At 43.4% G+C, this 16,732-nt stretch overlaps 2 protein-coding genes across 2 annotated transcripts; both read right to left on the bottom strand.

Moving 5' to 3' along the window:
• Positions 1–1,047: 1,047 nt before the first annotated feature.
• pllp (plasmolipin) lies at positions 1,048–7,156 on the bottom strand. The gene is made up of 4 exons (XM_053427714.1): positions 6,511–7,156; positions 3,277–3,450; positions 2,987–3,097; positions 1,048–1,781 (listed from the first exon to the last, which is right to left on the bottom strand). Exons 1-4 carry the CDS (start codon positions 6,673–6,675, stop codon positions 1,674–1,676), a joined length of 558 nt encoding a protein of 185 aa, XP_053283689.1. The 5' UTR covers positions 6,676–7,156; the 3' UTR covers positions 1,048–1,673.
• Positions 7,157–8,524: 1,368 nt separating this feature from the next.
• On the bottom strand, positions 8,525–15,986 carry tgm2l (transglutaminase 2, like). Its single transcript, XM_053427770.1, has 15 exons — positions 15,869–15,986; positions 15,484–15,654; positions 14,391–14,615; positions 13,845–13,963; positions 13,321–13,449; positions 12,528–12,699; positions 12,238–12,370; positions 12,042–12,145; positions 11,709–11,851; positions 11,495–11,594; positions 11,233–11,384; positions 11,017–11,146; positions 10,727–10,887; positions 9,874–10,010; positions 8,525–9,291 (listed from the first exon to the last, which is right to left on the bottom strand). The coding sequence occupies exons 1-15, from the start codon at positions 15,882–15,884 to the stop codon at positions 9,123–9,125; spliced, it is 2,061 nt and encodes a 686-aa protein (XP_053283745.1). The 5' UTR covers positions 15,885–15,986; the 3' UTR covers positions 8,525–9,122.
• Positions 15,987–16,732: the final 746 nt, after the last annotated feature.

Genomic DNA, 16,732 nt, shown 5'->3' with positions numbered 1-16,732 from the left:
AACAGTGTGGCAACAAAGACAACTGATCTGTTTGAAAGTGATACGTAATGTGTATAGTGATTGTATGTGTGTGTGCAGGTCTGCAATCAGAAATAAGATCTACCTAGTTTCCAGCACAATGTCAAAATGTTTTCTACTTATCTTAACATGAACTGTGAGAACTGTATATTTATGACACTGCTGAAATACTGTCGATATCACATTTGTTATTAAATCTATATTTCCAAATAAACGAAAAAAATCCTGAAATCACCAAGAGCTTTATTAGAGCAGGTGCGAGGTCGAGTCCCTGCACCAACCACAGAGTTTCACTCGTATCCTCCATACAAAAAAAAAACACAACATAAGTCATAAAGTACAACCGGGGTCCAGCAGTGTGTGATATAAATCTGAAAAATATGTTTCACTCTATTTCCACAACTCAGCGAATCACCATTTGAATCACTGACTGGTTTTTATTGTCTTCTGGCAAATAGATTTCAATAATTAACCTCTTCATTAATCAGCCTCCACTGTCCTTTCACTTTATGAGAACAACAACATCCTCTGTAAACAAAAAAGTAGAAAATATGCTTTCAATGTTGACGTTGCTTCATGTTTCTTCTTGATGGGTAAGAACTCTTCTTTGGAGTGCACACGGGGAAATGTATAAACTTATAGTTTGTAGCTGAAGTTCTTGTGACCAGGGTCATTGGATCATTTCCCTTCCTCTCAAACTATTTATATTTCATGCTGCAAATCAGACTTTTATGTCTCTGGCCAGTGTTTGGATGTAACAAAGTACATTTACTTTGTCAGTGTACAAGTACTTTCTTCATCTATCTGTATTTGACTGAGACATTATTTTCAGCTACTGTTAACTTTTACCCCAACAACCGCGAATATTGTTTTTTCAAATAATCAATAATTACTGGGGGATTCGTCAACTGATCCAATTAATCATTGTGCAGATAAGATTAGACCCCGCCTCCTGCAGTGAGAACTGACCACGCTTTGCATAATGATGTTGACGAGTGTTGCATTAGGGAATACTCTTCACCTAACAAGTACTTTAAATACTTTATGTTTAAAAGCAAGTACTTGCTTTTACTCATGTACAGACGTAGAAAAAGTTGAAAAGTACATGCAGTACTACTATTACTTTGACCCTTTTAGTACATTCATAAGTAAGTATATTTGAGTCACTCCATCACTGTCACTAGCTATTCAAGGACACGTCATGTTTCCCCTTCTACACATGTGATGCAAAGATAAAAGTTGTTATATAAAGTTTATAATCAGAGCATTTGTCCCCATTTTATTTCAACAGAATTTTCTTGCCAAATCCACTGGTTTCAAATATAAGTATTTCGTTGTCTTTGAATTGCTGACCCTAACCCTACATCATCATTATCCCCAGTTTATGTTGGAAATCCAGTGTTGATATTCAACCTGTTCTCATAATGTGGAGGCGGAAATCTGAAAATGAATGTATGGCTATCTCCTGTCTGGTTTCGGTTTTATCTTCGAGTTAATAATGAATAGGCTGAGGTCGAGCTCTGTCTACAGTGGCAGTCGAGTGTGTTGAAGGTCCAGTATCAACACAGCACTTTCCAAACATCCAAAGTATCTGAGGAGAAAGAAAACACAATGGAGTCTTTTTTTTCCCAGGAGCGGCGTCGCAGGTTCGAGTCCTAGGTCGGCACCGTGCTGCTGGCAGCGTTTCCTCCATCATCCTTCCAGTCCAAGTAGGAGAAGAAAGCACTTGCGGCATACGCCAGGGTCACCACAGCACCGAAGAACTGGACAGACAGAAGTGAACACCTCAAGTGAATTCAGGAAGCAAAGCAAATAGTCATAAACTGTCACCTGCTGAAACATGATCAAAGGTAGAGTCACATCTTTATGTGTCCACATCTATAAAGTTTCCAGGTACTTAACAGTGTAGAAATGCACTAATGGGCCATTATCCCATATAAATCTGACTGTGACAGGCAGTGAAATGCAACTGATAAGAGAGTGTGATAGGACAGGGGCAGGGCTGTGTGTGTCTGTGGATGTGTGTGTGTGCTCTGGTATGGCTTCTTTGTGAGGACCAGCTGACGGAGTGAGGACATTTTGGCAGGTCCTTACTTTGTGACCCCCCCCCCCCATCCCCCCCTTAATGTAATGTAAATTAAGGTTAGCATTAGGGTTAGGCATTTAGTTTGGATGGGCAGGGTAAGGGGCTGGGGAATGCAATATGCAAATGACTGTCCTCACTAAGATAGAAGTTCAAATGTGTCTGTGTGTTTGTGTTTGTGTGTGTGTGCATGTGTGAGAGAGATTATGTGACAAATGATTTAGTGGTAAACCAGCATGGACTTTGGCCTTCGGAGGAGACCATAAAATGACAAATTGACACACACACACACACACACACTCACACGCTCAAGCACTCGTGGCTACATGACGTCAGAGAACATTTTTCTGATTTACACGGATTTCCCTCAAAGCTTAGTCAAACCTTAACCATAGTTACTAATAACCTTAACCCAACCCTAACTTGAATCTCACACTAACCTTGTACAACATCTTCAGGTCCCCACAACATGAGTAATACCTGGACCACACACACACACATACACGCACACACACACGCACGCACGAAGAGGGGAGGAGCCAGTCGTAACTTGGGCTTAAAGTTAACAAAGGCACATCACCTGCTTTCCAACCATATGATAAATAAGATGATAAGACAGCCCCCCCCCCCCCCCCCCACGCCTCGATCTTTCCTGCCTCTCCTAGTTTCTTCACATTCTGGGTGTGTATCCATTCCACAGACTCAGATAAGAACAAATAGAAATACTCAACACACATGTACCAGCCTGGATTTCTGTTTGCTGATCTCAGCTGTATCACAGTGTACTGATTGTGATGCACATTTAACCAGTTGTTTGTATTCGGGTCTGTGTGAGCAGTGTGTGAGCAGTGTGTGTGTGTGGGAAGGGGGGGGAGGGGGTCTTACAGCAGCGGCAGCAATATGTCCATAGAAATAGTAGAACATGTTGACAGTTGCTGCGTTGGCCAGGAAAGCGGAGAGATAGAGGACGGTGGCGATGCCGTTATACGCCATCACCTAGAAGACGAGAAACATTGGTCACGACTAAGACAATAATTCATAGAGCTTCATGAAAGACAAACAAAATTAGGTGCATTTCGTGGACTGATATCTATGAGTTGGTGAAATTTGGTGCAGTGGGATTGAATCAATGGGGCTGAAATCTCAAAAACGTTCTCCACCGTTTCCCTCCCTACCGTCAGGGGCCAGGGGACGGCACTGAGTTTCCGCTGGGCACCAAACAGCAGCATGAAGAAGAGGATGGTGGTGAGGATCCACAGAGTGACGGCCACAAACATCACCCAACCGTACGCTGGCACATGCGTGTAGTTGGTGCTGGCTATCAACGCCCACTGGAGCAGCCCCATAACCTGGAGAGGAAGAACAGAGAAGAGAGAAGAGAGAGGCGAGAAGAGGAAGACAATTATAGATAGTGAATAGAAGAGAACATCTATGAATAAATAAAATGATAAGGCAGAGACGTTAGCAAACAGTTGCTCATTTACACATACAAACAACACGGAGCAGCATTAGCTACTTACCACATCCTGAGAGAAATATCTGACTCTTCAGCTGCTAAATGCTTCTCTCCATTGTTCTCGCTTTAAACAAATTAAGTCAAACGAGTTCAGGGGGCGATCGAGATGTTTTGCTTCCACTTATCTAAGTTTGGACTCAAGTGGCGAATCAACATTTAAGCCCTGTGCGTGTTTATAAACGAGACCAGGACTCTGGCCCATGCCTGTAGAGCAGAGAGACTGACAACAGTCTCGGCCTTGTGCATTAACAGCACTGTCATGTCTGAAATTTAAGCCTGAAGCTCCTGTCTTTGCCCCAGTGTCTCTCTGCGTCTGTCCCATGAGAAAGAGCATGAAAGGACAGTCTATTATGTATGCAGGGATCCAGTTTCACCTTTTACACACATGCATGGTCACACGCATACAAACGCACACACACACACACACAAACAAAAACACACACACACACACACACACACACACACACACACACACACATACACACACACACACACAATTGTTGCAGTGATCCACAACCTGAGTCTAAACTGCTTGTGTTGATATTTCATCGTTACTTAAATCACTTCTCTGGCCACTCATAATTTTGGGATTTACATTTATTTATTTTGGAGTTAGATGAGAACGTACAGGTGAACTATTCCAGACGGTTATGGCGCTGACAGTATAAACCCGATCTCTCCCCCCCCCCCCCCCCCCCGGATGATCAGCTTTGACCTTCATCGCGATATCGTTTTACGAGTCTCACAAAGTCTGTCTCAGTGCTGCGTTCGTATCATAATGATGCATCAAGACTTCCAGCAGCTGACTTGACACAGTTTCTTTCTATTAGACATTGATATATAGCTGTTATAAAAAAAAGTAATAATCAGGAAGTAATAATCAGGAAGTAATGATCAGGAACACACCCAGAAGATAAACTGTCGAGGATTGAGATCAGGAATGTGTGCGACAGGATCCAGAACCTTTACAAGGATCTGTTATCAGTCAATTCCTTCCTACTATTCCTGTTTCGGAGGTTTTGTCACAGAAGAACTTAACAAACTCCGGGAGACAAACAGTATAATAGCAGACAGGTAGAGTTAGGGAGCAGCTGGAGAAGATAGTGGAACACTGAGCAGCCAATGAGCCATTATTTCCCTCTGGAGTAGGTGGAGAACAATAAAGCGCTAAAAGCACATGACTCCTGGTTAGTGTTAACTTTTCTCTTAAAAGTCACATCACAGGCCTTGTGTTGTGGTTTATAACTTTTCTTTAATGGCTAATCTTATTTCTACTACAGTGAGATAATGTGTCCTGGTTATAGGATGACCGTAAGGCCTTTTGTCCCTGTAACCAACAGAAGGGGTCTATATGCACTCCTTAGATAAGGTTGTGACGAAGCCCCAGTTTAGTTTTGCTGGTTTATCAGAATTACGCAAAAACGCCTTCACTGATTTCTATTTGAATTGTATGGAGGGGTGGGCCATGACGTGGGGAAGGTGGATAAGGTGGATCAGGGGTCATGTTTAACTTTTCTCAAACATGGTGAGGTAGGGCATTGGCGGAGTTATGTGTTCTCCGAGTGCCTCCCTAGTTTACACAGGAATAACGTTAGGAAAGCTTGGATATGTATAGAGCTTGTTTATCTGCACACGCACGCACGCACGCACGCACACACACACACACACACACACACCATTTCATATCTACTACGTTAATAGTAGCTGCTGACTACTGCCCAGCTGGCTTCACTACTACAACACCATCAGAAAGAAGCATCAATGCAACATGCAACTTCCCCACTAGCTGTCACCTACCTGTGCACACTGAGCCTCTAACAGTCACATACAGAACAAACATTAGCTTTGTCCCTGTTGCCTCAAGGGCTGTAGGCTCAGTGTCATTATTTAACACAACGCCTGTTCAACGTAACAACTCTCGACAAAGCTACAGACCCGGAGGTTAAACAAGGTTAAACACACGACACCTCCCGTTGGTCAGTTAGAACTGAAGAAGAGGTGAAACGTCAAGAAACTGACGATGCCATGACGGAGACTCCTCACAGATTTGTTCAGTGGAATCTATGTTGAGATGGTGTGAGTGGTGTCAGGAAAGGAGAGGGATCAAAGGTCGCCTGCACCCGACAGTCACATGTCGTCTAGAGCAAATACATCAGTGGAGGGGGAAATGAGCTGGAGCTGAATGTCCTGAACAGCCTATTATGCTCATCACTTCTCTTCTCCATTCAGTCCTTCAACCAACTTTAATGTCACTTTCCCGCTCTCGGTTCTGAAATGAACAGACATGAGTGTGTGCAACAAGAAGACGGAGGATTCAACAAGTGACTGTTCTGTTTTGTTGACAGAGAGCCGGTGACATTTGTGATGCACAAACAGAAACTGGTCGGCTCACGTTGAAATCCCTCGAGCACTTGTTGTACAAATGGAGCAGAAATACAAATATCCTTGTGTAGTGCTGCTGTAATGTGACAAGAACATTATCACACTTAACTCTCCCTGGATAGCGAATATAACCGGATCTATATCAGGTCCTAGATCCCTCACACTCTGTTCTACATGTGTTCTTCAGTCTGTTGTAAGAAATCTGGATAAAAGTTTTAAAGATTAATTTACGTGTCACAATAAAAAAAGATGACACTGCTATAGAGTTTAGCTAGGAGTTAAAACCATAGGTATATTTAATAGTTGTCTTACTGTAAAACAATGACAGGAATAACTGAGTCAAATATCAAGAAAGTCACCAGTTTTCTTCTTTGTAAACTTCAAATGAATTCAAGATTTTTTTCAGACGCTCATCACAAACAGAACAGAGGAAAGAGAAGAGAAGAAGTTGGGTCTACAGAACAGAGTAGAGCTGGAAACAGGTTCATTGTGATCGGCATCTGTTACGTACTATTTCAGTGATCATGAGGATGGCTGGGATGCTTCGGATAAAGACCACGTCCATCTTGGTGGTGACGTTAGCGGCCAGGCCTCGGAGTCTGTTGCCCCCCTGCTGAGAGTTCTGGGAGTTGGGGGAACTGGTCTCAGTGACCACTTTGGACGGGAAATCCGCCATGATCACGCAACTCGTCTGAAGTCGGGTGTCTCAGAAACTCCTTCAGGCTGTGGTACAGTCTCAGATGGAAATTTTCCTCCTGGAACGGTTTTCACTCCTCGTGAAATGCCCTAATGGTTTGAGGATCCTGGAGCCATCTGCCTCAGGGAGGTCCAGTTACATCCAAAACACAAATATCACAAGAAACATCAAAGTACAACGTCTGATTAGAAAAAAAGTCCCAGTAATGAAAGACGAGCCCTCCAGTGAAACCTCCAGGTTCAGATACTCAGTCTCCACCTGCTCTGACAGGTGTCTGATGGTGTGTGACTCTCCCTACACCTCTCTCTCTCTCTCTCTCTCTCTCTCTCTCTCTCTCTCTCTCTCTCTCTCTCTCTCTCTCTCTCTCTCTCTCTCTCCCTCTCTCGTTCGTCTGCTCTCCCTCTATCTGGCCCTGGCACCTCCCATATGCCTTCTGCCTTTCACCTGAGTGACTTATTAATGTGTTTGAAAACTGGGAGGAGGTCGGACATGGATGGATGGGAGAAATAAAAGGCTCAGTGACGCCCTCCTGTTGTGAGTGTTATGCGCGTATGTGTCCTTCACGTGTCTCTTGATAAGACGCAAGGTTGATGCACTACTGTGGCTAATAATTCACTTTTTAACTTGTTGTTGTGGGGTCATCCCATAATAATTCTGAAATCCAAAATAAAAATGCTAAATATTAAAGGAGACATTGTATTCATATTCAGGGTCATCATTATAATAATTATTTGAAAAGTTTGACGTGCTCTAACGTTCAGATATCAATTTCCTCAGACTGTCCATTGCTGCAGCTCCTCTTTTCAGCCTGTGTCTGAAACACTTGTACATCTGTAGTCTATCAATATATTTGGGGGTTAGGGAAGTAAAAAGGCTGTTACAGTAGTCAAGATGAAATAAAAGAACCTCTCTGTGTCTTTAAAGGTTCAAATCTATCAAATTTGAGATGATAAAAAAACATTGGCGTGTGCTGCTCAAAAGTTAAATCTCTGTCAAAGACGGTTCTTTGCAGAAGGTTTGATGTGATCTGGACGTTTCTGGACATCCCATAATCTCAGAAAGACTGCTGCTTATAGAATAGGTACAACTCATTAGAAAAAGCTTTATACCCAACAGGAGGAAAGAAACTAAAAACACGACATACATCTTTATATTGTAAATAAACACCAAAAACAACCGTCACATTTACAACAATCTAGAAGTACTTGTACTTTACTTGAGGATTTTTATTGTTTATTAGTTTATAGTTCTCTACAACTTTTTTTAGCCACCACATTTACAGGAGACTGGGATCGAACCACCAAAACTCTGGTTAGTGGTTGACCCGCTCCTCACCCACAGACACCCAGGTGTTACTGTCTCTGCCCCCTGCTGGCCGAGAGGCCACATTACCTTTCACCAAGGTCCTGTTCCCTCTTCTCCTCAGGTGAACTGCGATTGGCTGATTGAGAGGAAACTACAAGAGGGGGCAGGAAGCCTCTCCCTCTCACTTCCTGTTTGCTGTAGCAGCGTGTCCAGCGTCACCTCTCGAGTGGGAGACCTGGTGAGTTCTTTTAATTTACTGCAGCTGTAAACGGTTGTTCTGCATTCACCTGCAGAAGTTCAGCAAAGTTCATGAACCATCCTGTCACGTGAATCTCTACCTACGCACTTCAAGGAGACGCAGCAGCTAATGTTAGCTCACTTCGAAAGGTCACACAAGCATCTTCCTATTTCCCATTTTTAACTTGTAAAGCACCTTGCAGGCCGTTCTCTGTTTTAAAAAGGTGTGATATCAATATGTACAATATTCAGATTCTTGCATTAATGACCAGTCAGACCAATAACATAAATGGAATACAATCTTTATTTTTTCAGCATAAACAACCAAAATTATTGTAAAAATTAATAAATATTTAGAGTACATAAAAGAAATATAGCTCTTTTTTAATCATGTGTGGGCTAGCATAGTGTGAAGAAACACAAAATGCATCAGATTTACTTCAGATACTTTTCAGAAATATGTTTTAAGTCTGAACCTCATGGCCAAGGCCCCCGTAGGTTTTCATTTAATGTAGTCAGTAAGCGATGATGAGATTGACAAAGAACAAATGGCAATGAGAAGGAATATAAAAATATACATTTTTTGGACAACATGCCACCTGCTGTTTCCTATATTTCCACTAGGACGTTGAGTGTCAGACATAATGCAAAGTCAGAAATGCTCAAATATTTGCTAACTTTAAATAAATCTAGTATTTGTTGACCAATGGTTGTCGACATGTTTATCCTTTACGCTTCACTTTTAGAAAAAACACTACAGACATAATCATTTTTGTTTTCCAAATCTTTTTCAAACAGTCTCAGTTACACCTTTCGGGTTATCTCACACTTTAATACGTGTCGGCAGTTTCAGACCGATTAGATCTTTAATTAGTCTGTTTTTTTTAAGAAAACCTACTAAACAAGTTTCTCTTGCGGACGACCACTGTCGCGATTCCCTTCACATCCTTCAGCCTGTCAGAGTCAAAGTCCACCAGCAGCTTCCTAACCCCGACCCTCATGGGCGAGAAGGAGATCTTGACAGCCACCTTCTGGCCTGGAGCGATGTCACCTCTGAAAGAAAAGAGATTTCATGTTAAAACTGTTACTACATATAGAAGAAATAGGAACAACAAAAATAAGAGATTACATCAAAGCAAACCATACCAATAAAACATAAAATTACAAACAGACAAAATCAAATAAAGGCAAGTCTGTCAAAATGGGTGTTAAGAGGGGATTTAAGAGATCTCCATCTCTGCAAGTCTGATCTCCTCAGGCAGGTCATTCCAACCCACATAGCAAAACTGTCTGGCCCACATCTCACATTCCACATCTGCCCCTCATACCACGGGGAATTCGAATGCCATGTGGGAAGCCAAGGGGCTGTGATGTGAGCTGCTATGTAGACCAAGTCAAGCTTGAAAAGTGATCAGTAAAATCTTAAAAATCAATTCTAAACCATACAGGAAGCCAATGGTGCAAAGCCAGGATTTGGGTGATGTGAGTCCATCGAAAAAATAAGAAGACATTAGAAGACGTTGAAGTAAGAATACTCAGTTTTTGTGATCTGTTGCAATTACAGCATTAAATCACCAACTTTTTTTTCTTCTATATGCATGATAGATATTCATGTAACGCCTTGTCAGCACTTACTTGACATATATCGGAGCGGAGAGTAGTAGTCCGGACCCCTCTATGGTGAACATGCCACGCTTTAGTGGGACAGCTAGAGGATTGGTGAAGGAGATGAGGGCTGTCACCTTCTCCTGAACAAAAGAGCTCCCAGATACCTGGAGGAAGACGAGACAGCTTAGTGTTCAACTGAAGCAGAACATTACAGAAGAGGTATTGACCAAGGAAAATCTTGTATTTAGTAGCCTCCACCAAGTTCACTCCTCTCTGTGGGTTGGTTGGTTGTTAGCAGGATTGTACATACACCACTGGACAGATTAGCATAACACTTGGTGAACTGATTCAGTATTGATTAGGCCCACACAAACACATCCAACAGACCACATGGAAGAAACGCACTTGGGCGGACCGCTCTTGTTTGCCAGATCTGTGCCACAAGTAAGCCAAAGGGAGGCCTAATTAGTTTTGTGATATTTTAGCCATATTATAGGTTCACATCAGATTGTAGCAGAGAGCACAGCATATTTGTTTCAGTTTTTTGGGCCACATTTACAGTTTTAACCGATTTGCAACTCAGGGCTGACTTCCATTTTGTTTGGACCACAAGAAGATCATAGGAGCCTTATCATAGCCTGAAGTGGCCCATGAACGCATTTGAGTTGGGGCTGATCCAGATCATGGGGTGCATCCAAAATGGATTCTTCCTTCACCAATACTGCAAACTTCCATCAAGTTGCGTGATAATCCGCCTGCTAGTTTTTGCATTATCTTCCTGACAAACAAAGAAGCCAACCAACAAACGGATGAAACCATAACCTCTGTGCTGGAGGTAAAACTGAGCAACGACGTGTGGTCGTGCACAGTGTGTACCCACCTGTACAAGGAGTTCAGGCATGCTCAGTGGAATGTTGATCACAGTCATGACGGGTGCGTTCCCCCCAGGAACCTCCACGAGCGCTTTCACCCTGATCAGGTGGTGCCCAGAGACACAGTTGACGTAGTCGTCGTAGCGCAGACGCAGCACTTCCTTGTGGGCTGAACACAAATATGAAATATAAATGATACATCTGGGAACAAGTGTGTGTCTAGGTCAGACACAGAGGTTTTCTTGTTTCAGGATATGTCTGCACGAGAGGCCTTGGAGGGTTTGTTTGAGCGACTAACTTTTGTGAGCCGGCACGGTCACCGTGGTCGCCTTCCTCTGACACTCCCCTTGATAGATGGAGTTGTAGGTTACGGCGGCGGCCAGGATGATCAGCTGAGCATTGGCCTCTTCCTTTCCGTCATTCTTCACCTGTGGACAGAAAGGATTCATCATCAAAGACGAATACACACTCTACATCCTTCAATCCATCCATCCATGCATCTGAGCACTCGTACCTCAATTATCACATCGAAGTCGGTGCCAAACACAGGCTTTCCGTGCTTGATTGACAGCTGCAGCTGCAGTTGTCGTGGTTCTACGCGGTCATAGATCGGCTCTGTGACTCGGTGTCCGGCCTTCTCGTACACCTCTCTCTCCTTCTTGGAGCCTGCAGAGAAGATGAAGTTAATGTCATTATGAATAAAGGTCAATCAGGTTCTGTTGTGAACCTGTTGATCCTGATCCATCGGCTCCTCTCCGTGCAACTTCCTGACAAACCTTCAGGGTATTTGTAGAGGTGCGTGACATCCTCCCTGTAGTCGCCGTAAACACTCTTGGTGCTGATGTTCTTCCCCACACTGCTGTGTTCCGCCTTGATCTGCAACAAAAACTCTCCTGATCACCCTCAATAAAACGGTAAACCTTCTTAAAAGGTCAAGCCTATTAATATAATTCTTATTTTAAAATTTCCTGACATTAATAAAGCTCCCACCTTCCTCCTGTGGCCTTCTGGTCTAACCATCCAGTAGACGATGTCAGCGTTCACCTCGGCGAAGACAAACGGAGCGTCGTACTTTGCGTTCAGATTTCCCTCCTTGATGGCGTTGAGTGGACACGGGCCGCAGCAATACTCACCTGAAGAGCAAAAATAGGATTGTAGTGGATTAAATGTTTTCTTTAATATCAAATAGTTTTATTAACGATGACAGTTCCCTGTGATTTACAGAATAGCTCTGATACCGTAATTTTACTATTATATGATACCAAAGAAAACAAGCGCTGACCGTCCTGAGAAAAAGAAGAAGGACAGAAATGATGAATGTACCATCACTCAGCTCTTGAGGGGTGGGGTCCAAAACCTGCCAGCCGCCATTCCCTTGAGGGAGGTCGTCTCGCCTCATCCAGGACTCGACCCAACAGTGGAAGTTCCTGACAACACCAGGACAAGGAGATGAAAAATAATTCATAATTTCGTTTGGTTGGTGTGTGTGTGTGTGTGTGTGTGTGTGTGTGTGTCCTACCAGCTGCTGTCCTTCTTGCCAATGCTCTCCATACTTTCATTCACCAGGATATCTATTGAGAGGTTTCCATCGACATCGTGGGCTGAGTCGAAGTTAGTGATGTGTCGTGTTGGGATTCCCAGACAACGCAGCACTGGGAAGAAATTAGCAACACTTCAGACTGGACTTTTTGTTCCTCTTTCCTAAGATAAAGTATTCCTTTCCTGTCCTTTCCTTTCCTTTCCTTCTTTAAACAATTTAGTCCTTTCTTCATCAAGAACAATTTATTATTTTCCTTGGAAATGCCTCACCTGTGCAAGCGACAGCAGCAAACACCCAGCACTGGCCATATTTGACCGACCCCCCCTTGTTCCACTGCTGAAGGATGGGCACGCTGCCGGTCCAGCGATATGGTGCAAACCCGCCAGTGTATGGCTCCTGCCACTGACCAGTCAACACCCCCTTGTCCCCGTTAGAGTTCACCTGGACAGGTGGAGACAAAGCAAAGCTTCCTTTCATAAGGCAGTGGCTTTGCAGACGAACAGAAAAGGACTTTTCAGAGGTGAACTCTGGAAAATTGGGTTTTCCTTTTACATATGAAGAACGCAGAAAGAGATTTCCGAGTCAGACGAGTTCACAACAACTGGATCATTCAACTGAGGGTTAACAAGCCAGGTTTATATCGACATCGGCGTCTGCCCTCATCACATACGAAACATATTTATCACATACAGGCCCTCCAAAAACTTCAGGTCATGTCTGCGAGCAACTTACGACTAAGTATCAGGACATTTACATTTGGGAATTACGTTTTCTAGTACGGATTTGTTACGGAGACCGACTGGAGGATCATTGTGGGAGATCAGAGGCATCCTTTGGCCTCTTCATTTTAACAGCTCACTCCATATATTTAGGGATCTAATACTCAAAGTTTTCCCACATGCACAGAAATGAGGACGTCTAGCTGTTCTGGAGCAAATGTCTAAAGCTGTCAATTCAGAGTGATGGTGCAATGTAAGTGTAAAAGAAGCACACAATCAAAGATGTTTACAACAATGCAGACATCTTGTCTTTTGTTGTTGTCAGAGTGTAAGAGATCGTCACCATCGCGGTGATCATCCTGCTGACGTAGACAGGGTCCGATCTCTTCTCAAGGTCCAGCTTTGAGTTCTTCATAGCGTCCTTGGAGTGGTCCAGAACTTTAAAACAGATGTCCATCACGTAGTCCTCAAACTGAGAGAGACACCCACGCACAGAGAAAAGAAAAATTAAACATTTTAAATCACATTTATCTGTCTCTGTCTGTCTTTGAGAATCCGTTGCACCATCTCCTGTCAATTTGCCATCTATGTGTTTGCCTGTCAGGCCCGCACACACCCTCCATGTTTGTCTTCCCCTCTGTGCCCCCAGAGACAAGCCTGTGTTTGTGGTCTGGTGACATTCTGACACCTCCTGCTCAGAAGTTTCCTCCATCCAACAAACTCATGTCCTGACATAGCTGGAGCGCCAGCGTCTCCGCTGTCACGCTGCTGTGACAATTCACACAGGGCCCCGATTCGCCTGATAGACACCGAAAGACTCAATCCAGAGTGTGTGTGTGTGTGTGTGTGTGTGTGTGTGTGTTTTACCTGTCCGTAATTCCAGGGCTTGTTCCTGATGTCATTCCAGGCTCCCATGTAAATGATCCCATCCTCATTCATAATATACTCTTGGAGCATCTTTTCATCAGGGTGGTAGACAGCATCATCTGACACACACACACACACACACACACACACACACACACTACACATTACAGCCATAACATTAAACACAGAGATTCAAGAAAGAGATAGACTGACAATATTCAAGTCTACCATGACCGGACCTGTTGAGATTGTGTTGTGATTTTTATTCACTTATTATTAAACGTTGCGATACAGGTGATTTCTCTGAAGGCTGCATATGTACACAGACACACAGACAAACACACAAATGCACACACACACACACACACACACTGAGCTCGTGCTAAGAGTGTGTGCAATTTGAAATTGGGTTCTAGTCAATTTGTATGTGGTTTCATTAGGGGACTGTTTGGCCTTTGTGGACGAGCAGCATATGAGTGAAGTAGAAAAGCTGCAGTATATGAATCTATAATAACTCTGATAATTATAATTGCTCTGTGGTCTTACCTCTGCACCAGGGGTTAAAGAGCAGGTGGAACCCAATCTTCTCAGTCCTCTTCACGGTGTGTCCGTCCGATGACGTGATCGACAGATGGTACTCGCCAATGATGGCGTCTGCCGGACTGTGCAGTGTCAGCAGAATTTCATCCTGCGCTCCCTGCTGGTTAAACCACCACTTATCTCCAGCCTCGAACTCCTTCTGCACCTTGATCACCACCTCGTCTTTCTTACCTGCAGAAGCATTAGGAAACATCGTGTCACTTAATAAACAGATTGTGGAAGCATCAGTCCAGCTGCTTGCTGGTCATCCAGGATCCTGGTGGATGTCCGGACCCCGGGGCATGCTGGGAAAATCCTAGATCTAAACCAAAATACTGTTGAAATCAGTGTCTATAACTAAAGTGAATTTAGTTCTCAATGTAATAGAAAAGAGAAATCTAACGATGGTCTTTAACTCCTTATATTTACGTCTATTGAGGAGGTTTACCCTGTTTGTTTGTTTGTTTGATGGTAAGTAGGAATACACAAAAACAACACAAATGGATCAGAAGGATGTTGTAATGGTTGTAAAGGAAGATCACATACAATTTTGGAGCGGATCCAGAATCCTTTTTTTCCCAACAATTACGTAGTTTTTCCAGGAACTGATTTATGGATTTTTATGAACATAATCCAGTATATCTAGGGAACTGGTGTCTACAGGTGTGTGAAATGTGGTTGAATTTAGGGGAACTGTTCCACTATGTAAATTTATTTCCACTGAAAAGGATGGGGCCTGGACCTGGGAAGAACCTAGGTTTAGTCAAGTAAGGAAAGCAAGGGACACATCCAGGATTTAAAAAATATTTTCTGATATTATGTTTTATGCCAAATAAATAATTTATTTGACCATTTCGTGTGTTTTTTTTCCATAATTCTGCTACAAGAACCAAAGATGTATTTTAGTTTTCATTACTATTATTACAAAAGCTTTGAAAATGTCTTTTATAATGAACTCACATTGTGAAACATTACTCTATACGCAAGACACACAGTGATGCAACAGATGTATTGAAATGTATTGACCCCAGCAGTATGTCACAGGTTGTGCTGCACTCACCGAGGTGCAGGACCAGGTCCAGATGGTCCTTCGGGGTCAGCGAGTCGGAGCACTGCAGGGATATGGAGAAGGGCTGCCCCCTGCGCACAATCAAGCGCTCCCGATCAATCTCCCTGGTGCGGTGAAGCAAGTTGTTTTCATGACTTCTCACATCCACGTTGGGGATCAGACCTAACAGCCCAAAGGAGACAAAGTTCAGGAGTGGACGTGCAGGATTGCAGGGCGAGTCTGATCCATGTTTGAGCTAAAAAGCTGCCCTTGCAATTGTTGCAGGAATTCCGATGGGTCATATCACAGGCAAGTGTCAAGCAATACATCGGCACATTCTTCATGTGGAATATAAACTCCCATAACAATATGATGGATAGATGAACAGTCCACTTACCGTTGTGATTGGCCATCGCAGATCTTTTTTCTCGTCTTCTAAAAGTTGCTCCTCCAAACTCTTCTCTTCTCTGCTCGGTCAGTCTTGTATTTATATCCAGCTCAGGTCCGACCCTCCCACCCGCCTGCTCTGATAAACACACACCCCCCCAAATTCTCCCTCACTCCTTCACGCCTCCCACCGTGCCCTCTGACATCACTTACCAAAACCCTGTGTGTGTGCGTGTGCTTGTGTGTGTGTGTGTGTGTGTGTGTGTGTGTGTGTGTGTGTGTATGTGCGTGTTTTTTTTTGCCATGTATGAGTGTCCCTTTAAAAAAGCCTTTCATCATCCTGTTTGTGACACTGGGGCTTGGTCGCTGTTTCTGTTGAAGGTTGAATCCTGATGAGTAATAAACTGATCATATTTTTCTCTTATAAGACTCTTACTCAAGAAGACATGAAATTGAACTCTTGCGTGTATGACACCTCTTCTGGAACGTCTGGTTCACATGCACTAACCAGGGTTACGGGATTGCTCGGCCTCAGGGTTTCTCAAAAAGCGGCTGTCGGGCAAATCACGTAAGCCTGGTTATATCTCCCCTGCATTCACTTCCCTTCATTGTCTGCCTGCACATTTAGAAATACTTTGAAAGATGCTGTTGACCTTCCAGGGGCCTGCAGGGGTTGGCACTGAGCTCCTCACCATCCCGTAGCCTGAGCTCTCCTGATAAGGTCCTGTTAGACATTTCTCATTTAAGACCTAAAAAACATCTGGCCCCTGCTGTCGGGACCAGACCTACGGAATAGTTCACCTGCAGAAGTAAGACTTAAAATGTCAATATCTGTTTTAACTCCTCTCTCAGCATTTATTTTGACTGAAAGACT

The sequence above is a fragment of the Pleuronectes platessa genome, chromosome 7 (genome assembly GCF_947347685.1).
Source record: "Pleuronectes platessa chromosome 7, fPlePla1.1, whole genome shotgun sequence".
Taxonomy (NCBI): domain Eukaryota; kingdom Metazoa; phylum Chordata; class Actinopteri; order Pleuronectiformes; family Pleuronectidae; genus Pleuronectes; species Pleuronectes platessa.
The sequence above is the reverse complement of the archived record's forward strand: the minus strand, read 5'-3'. Positions and strand labels throughout refer to the sequence as shown.